The sequence below is a fragment of the Malus domestica genome, chromosome 14, assembly GCF_042453785.1.
Source record: "Malus domestica chromosome 14, GDT2T_hap1".
Classification (NCBI taxonomy): Eukaryota; Viridiplantae; Streptophyta; class Magnoliopsida; order Rosales; family Rosaceae; genus Malus; species Malus domestica.
Window position 1 is genome coordinate 27443485 of NC_091674.1, and position 6068 is coordinate 27449552.

The following is a 6068-nucleotide window of genomic DNA, read 5'->3' on the forward strand; positions in this document are numbered from 1 at the left end:
TCCAAAGAAGAAGGAAGCTCACCAACTTAACGGTCAATCTGAAACTACCAAACACTCGAAAACATTTTTCAACCGTTTTATGTCCGTTGAATCTCTGCAGGGTTGTTTGGTGGGTTGAAAACCATCCCAAAAGCATTTCCATCAAAAGCATGTCCTGTTCAACTACTTAACAAAATCCAAATGAGGGTTTCTGCTAAAACAATTTTATTTGGCTTGTAAACAGCTGCACATGAGAACAACATAAGTACATTGTCATAGTACATAAGAGGCCTCAATCAACCCCAACCTGCTCATCATCTCATCATCTTCCCCGCCGAGAAGGAAAACAAAAATCGTGCGGTAATGACAGAGCGGAAGAAGCCCTACCGCCTACAGTAAATGCATTCGCTCCACATAAGATTGGAGCAACCACCTGTTAAGAGGCTCCCCACATCCTATAAAACAACCTGAATTGCCGTTTTCAGTGAAGAACGGGAAGCGAAAAACATTCAGCAGTTCCTGCACTGCTTGCCTAACCAAAGAAGATCCTGTGACCCTACTCCGCCGGCCCCATCCTGTAACAATATCAATCCGGCTTGGACAAATCCCGGATATTAGCATTTGTTGGCGAAACCAAGCAAGTGTTCTTGATAGTGCTGTGACAGCAGTACCGTCGGACATAACGTGCAGGTTTATAAGCCAATAGCATGAGCTTTTCTCTGTGATGGCATCTGGATAGACATTCTTTTGTGCAGCCACCTCCCAGACAGAACCCGCCTCCTCCTTTAGCCCCGCCTTGTGAAGAAAATCCACTACCGCATCTACTAGTCCCCTCTTGCTTTCTCTATCCTCGCTATGCATCAGATCCAAGAACCTGCACATGTGATCTCGCACGTTTTGACCATCTGGTCCTGCCGATGGCATAGACAGTAAGAATGTATGTGCAGGATGGCCTGTGACTGCCATAAGCTCACCGCAAAATCTCATGTCATATGGTGACTGTGCTTCTGTGCAACAACTGATAAGCAAGGTATATGTCTGCAGAGATGGGTTTAGACCTAAACCCATCATGCTCTGCAGCAAGTGATAGGCATCTGACAGCTGGTGCACCCTAAGAAACGCACTGAGCAGAGAATTGCAAGTAGGCACATTAGGACGTAAACCTGCATGAAGCATTGCTTGATACCAATTCCAGGCTTTTTCCACATTACCAGCCTTACCCCACAAATCCACCAAAAGACCATAAACAGGCTCATCAGGTACCCAGTTCTTCCGTTTCATTTCATGAAAAATCGCCTCGGCTTCCTCAAGATATCCACAATGGCCAAGGACCTCCATTATTATGCTATAAGTTACTTTATCTGGTTCAAATCCCGCACCCTGCATGTCACGATAGAGCTTTAAAGAAGTTTCATAATTCCTTGCTTTGGCCTGCAAAGCTATCATGATATTATACGTGACCAAATTGGGAACACAACCATGATTAACCATCTCACAAAATAGCCGATGAGCAGCAGCTAAATGACCAGCTTTCCCGAGACAGTTGATCATAACACTGTACGTGAATGTGTCAGGAGCAAGACCAGCCTCTTGCATCCTGTCATACAATCCTAGGGCAACATCAAGAAAACCAGCTTTTGCATGGATGTCAATTAGTGTGCAGTAGGTGACACGGTCAGGTTCACATCCTGCTTCTTGCATTTGATTAAACACATTCATTGCTTCTTTTAAATAGTTTGCACGGCCATAACTATGAATTAGACGGTTATATGTCACAACATTTGGCTGGCAACCTTCTTTCACCATCTGATTAAGCAATTTGTTAATGGCACCAAACTGCCTGGAACGGCCAAGGATCCCAACCATGGTGGTATAAGTGTGCCCATCATGCTTGAATCCTGCTTGCCGCTTAAGCCAATAAAAAAATCCAAGAGCAACGGAATGATCTTGAAGTTGCTTTAAAATTTGGTTTGCGTGATATGCATCCATTGAACAGTTGAGATTTCCAAGAGCGGCCACTGCAGCAGGACCCCATCTCATCTGTTGCAGTATGTGAGAAACATTATGAACAACATTCCCAGTGTGAGCATACTGTCTGTTGATTTGGGGAGCTATTCCTGTTGGCATTTTCACATCTCTTATGGGCCTGTTGAAACTTTTAGAGGCACGACCCGTGGTCTCTGCATCAGAAGCCTGCACACTGGAACTGTAATTTGGAATGAAGTTTGAATGAGGTTTTGATTTCGGTGGCATAGACCTGTTCGCATGACGGTCCGAATATACAACATGAGGTACCGCTGAGCTTTCTGTCCTAGAATATGGAACATGATTTAGACCTTTAACGAAACTGGATTTCTCACCTTTGCCCTTTTGACCATGATTGTTACTTGTAGGCTTTGATGCAGCTGATACCTCAGTAGACTGTTTTGGATGTACACTAGTGAAATGCTCTTTTTTTATTTGTTTCACGTGTGATGGCTTGATACCACTGAGGGGTCTGGTCGGATCAACCATACAGTTATTAAGGATTCCAAGCCCATCAGATAAAGGAAGCCTGCCATTTACTATATCAGACAGAAAATTTACAGCAGCAACTCCTGCCTTAGCAAACTGGTCTGCAACGAGAGGTGATGAGTGCACCACATCCATGGTACTAGCATAACTTACAGTCTCTGATCTCCCCAAAGATCGTGGTGCCGTTGCAACCTTTTTAATAGAAGCTGTATGGTCAACACTTTCGGCTTTACGAAGACCTGCCACTTTTACTGCATCTCCCAAAAGGATGCTTCCTGCCCTTGCTGAAGGTTTGGATACCATGGTCGATGGATTTTGGGCAAGTGCTAGCTGCCTTTGCGAAACACAAGTTTCATCTTCAGAGCAAGAGCATGAATTTCCATCTGTGGCACTACATCGTGGCCCGGTAAGGAAGAATGACCTCGCACTACTTGAAAGGTTACTTAATTGCTTTGCTCGCAACATAATTTACTGACAGGGTATCACCTGAAAAAGAATGGATATGAATTAGTAACATAAGAACAATTCTAGGTTTCTAACGTCTTAAAAGAAAAGCTAGTGAGTACTGAGTAATGAGTGACAGGCAGTCAACTACAAGTCAATTCCAGCTTTTCTAAACCCAACAGCTAATTGATGTGAATCACCTTGGTCAGACAGGATATCATATCAAACTTGCATCAAAACTATATAGTCGATTATCGTGAACCCTTAATACCTTGAATACACGTCCCTAGATAAGACAAACTGCTCCACAGGGAAGATATCACTCATTCCCATCAATAAGAAATGAACTCGTTAGATAAGAATATCAATAGTATGGTCAGACTTCATTTCCAATATGTTAACAAGTTGTCTTGAAATCCTCAAAGTGCTCAGTGATCCCAAATGAAGGTTGCAGTCTATACCATTCCGCTCCAGCAATGGTAATGACTAAACCAGTTCCCTGTGATTCTGAGATCATTGGTTAGTAGAACCTCTCAGAAACACCACGTTAGATTTGAACGTGATTTGTAAGGACTTCTTCAGGAAAACAAGTGTGAACAAGACACTCTAAATTGTAACAATTCCATGCAGCATATCCTGCACAGAATAGCACCAAACAAACTTACTTCAATACTCCTATCAGCAATAATTCTTCTTCGAGCGTATTTACTCAACCAAAAATTCCTAAACATACACATGTTGGAACTTCATGATCAGCATTTCCATATATTACAAATACATATGAATATAAGAGCTAACTAAGAATCTATCGAATTAGCACAGACAAGTGAGCAAGCAAGAAAGAATCTGATGAAAACTGAAAGATAAATCTTCTACTCACTCAGAACCCTTATGTTCCATCCAGTAGATAGGACTAGTATCATGTAAGCGAACGTATTTTTCTAACGAGCAGGGACTTATCTTATATTGACATAACCATAACCGCCTCCTTCCTATCATGGGATTGCAGTTGGTTACCGTAGAGTCTACGTTTTCTAACCAAGCCGTCCTATAAATCCTCAAAAAAAGGCAAGCGATCAACAGCTATATTGACTCTAATTAGCATGTAACTAGGGTTCCAACAACACGGAGAGTCTTCGGCATCTCTCTCGAAATCAATAAACCGGCTCCCTCTGAATGTTTCGCGGGCGGAACTATATATACATTTCATCGTTCAATTATACAACATCTCACTAGCATACCTAGAATTCAGCAGATACTACAGTTGCAAAAATTTCATTTTCTCTTTCTACTGTTAACATTTCTAGTACTAAAATTTATTTGTTTTTAATTTCTTAATGACAAACAAAAGATCAAGACATACAAGCAATCCATAACCTTAAATCCACATTTCCCAATGAAAATCCTCAATTCCCACACACAAATGAACACAAAGATTGAAACTTCCAGACCAGCAAAGCCACCCTCCAACGTTAATCAAAACAAAAACGCACAAAAACACAAAAAAGAACAAATCTTCACGACATCTCAGACTTCTCCAACAAAACCCATGTTCTCAATCACCACAAAACACAGAAAAATACACTAAAAATTCATCAAAAATCCAAACAATGAAGAAAAAAACTCAGAGAGGGGGAGGGAGAGAGAAAGCTACCTGCAATGGTGAACGGACTTCTGGGTTCTTAACGCGTGTCTAGAGAGAGAGAGAGAGAGGTTGGCGGCGTCTCTGCTCTCTCTGCCGTCAAGACTGGAGCTTTAGTACTTTTCCAACCAAGTTGGGGAGAAGGAGGCTACATGCTATCAGCTGTTTTTTTTCTTCGCCCTACTATGTATTTTCCGCGACGTGTACCGTGGGATGTTCGGGACACGTGTCAGAGCCTTCATGATTAGCACGTGACCCGCAGAAGGTTCCGATCAAAACCCTACCTCCACAGATTTCCTTCGGTTCAGAATTTTTATTTGATTTTAATACTTTTGGGAGGATTCAGTGCGGATCTTGTCACCATTCTTCTCCTGGACATACTATTTTATGCTTTTTATGATCCGTTCAAATAATTATAAAATAATATAGAAACAAATAGACATAAAATTTGGTTGGTCGAACGGTTATGATGCTGCAGGTGTAAAGTGGAAAGTTGAGGTAGAAGCTGGGGATTGCACCTGATGGCTGTGTCTACGCGGACGGAGACACGCCTCTTGGTCGGACAACGAACAGTCAAGTCAATAACCCAAATGTAAAGTATGTTTTTTTTCAAACATAACTTTTGTTTTTTCAAAAGTTTGTTTTGATTTTTGATTTACAGTCAAATGTTCATTGTTTTGTCACTCAGTACTATGATATGATAATATTCCTTTTTATTTGTAAAAATTATTTTAGGTTCGAATCTCGTTGATAGCAAATTCGATACCAAATTAGGTTGTTCATTATGTGACTTAACCGAAGTCCCCCTTCCTACAGTATAAAATATATCGTTGTACTTCATAAAAAAAATATTCCTTGTTTTTTATTTTTTATAAGAGGATCAGTTGTTGATTTCGCCACAGCAATCCACCATTTTGGGGGCCAAAGAGACTCATAGAGGCATTTCAGCCTCTCCTGCCCACCGTCGCGCAATTCATTAGCACCAATAATCGAACCCGAAACGTGTAGTGTGAAATACAGGTATGAAACTCATCCTTAATAATTGAGTCACCCCGTGATGATTAAAATGTTCCTCATTTTTTAACTTGATTGTTTGTTTGAACTAACGATGATAATTAAATAAATGAAAATAATTTGATTTTCGATTTTGAGAAAACAAAACCAAACCACTTCGCCAAAGTTCAATTTACCATCATACCAAAACCGAGGGAAATACCGTAGCGGTTGGTACGGTCCGATTTTGGTTTCGGTTTTCGGCTTGACCTGCCCTCTCCCGTGTTGCTAAAGCAGATAATCTTGGTCAAATGAGTAATTAAATTCAGATAGTTAATTCCTCTAATTACTTTCCCTAATTATTCCGTTAGTTATAAACTTATAAACGGACCTCCCTATGTATTATCCGTTACCGATTCTAGAGATCGGATCTGGATCGTTATCATGGGCCTTTGGTCTTCAGGCTTCACATTAGTTTCGGCCATGACATGTTTTC

At 41.0% G+C, this 6068-nt stretch overlaps 1 protein-coding gene across 5 annotated transcripts; it reads right to left on the reverse strand.

The window, feature by feature from the left end:
• Nucleotides 1-187: 187 nt before the first annotated feature.
• Nucleotides 188-4945, reverse strand: LOC114820978 (pentatricopeptide repeat-containing protein At1g18900-like). Of its 5 annotated transcripts, none has more exons than XM_029092438.2 (3): nt 4592-4756; nt 3209-3573; nt 188-2979 (listed from the first exon to the last, which is right to left on the reverse strand). In XM_029092438.2, exon 3 carries the CDS (start codon nt 2956-2958, stop codon nt 370-372), a length of 2589 nt encoding a protein of 862 aa, XP_028948271.1. In that variant the 5' UTR covers nt 2959-2979; nt 3209-3573; nt 4592-4756; the 3' UTR covers nt 188-369. The 5 variants fall into 5 exon arrangements, with proteins under 5 accessions (XP_028948271.1, XP_028948272.1, XP_028948274.1 ...); XM_029092439.2 differs by having other exon boundaries at nt 3138-3573; nt 4592-4742; XM_029092441.2 differs by having other exon boundaries at nt 3209-3436; nt 4592-4721.
• Between the last annotated feature and the right edge of the window lie 1123 nt (nt 4946-6068).

Excerpts from the sequence above, each read along its gene's own strand:
- LOC114820978 (XM_029092442.2), bottom strand. The coding sequence starts at position 2,958 with ATGTTGCGAGCAAAGCAATTAAGTAACCTTTCAAGTAGTGCGAGGTCA.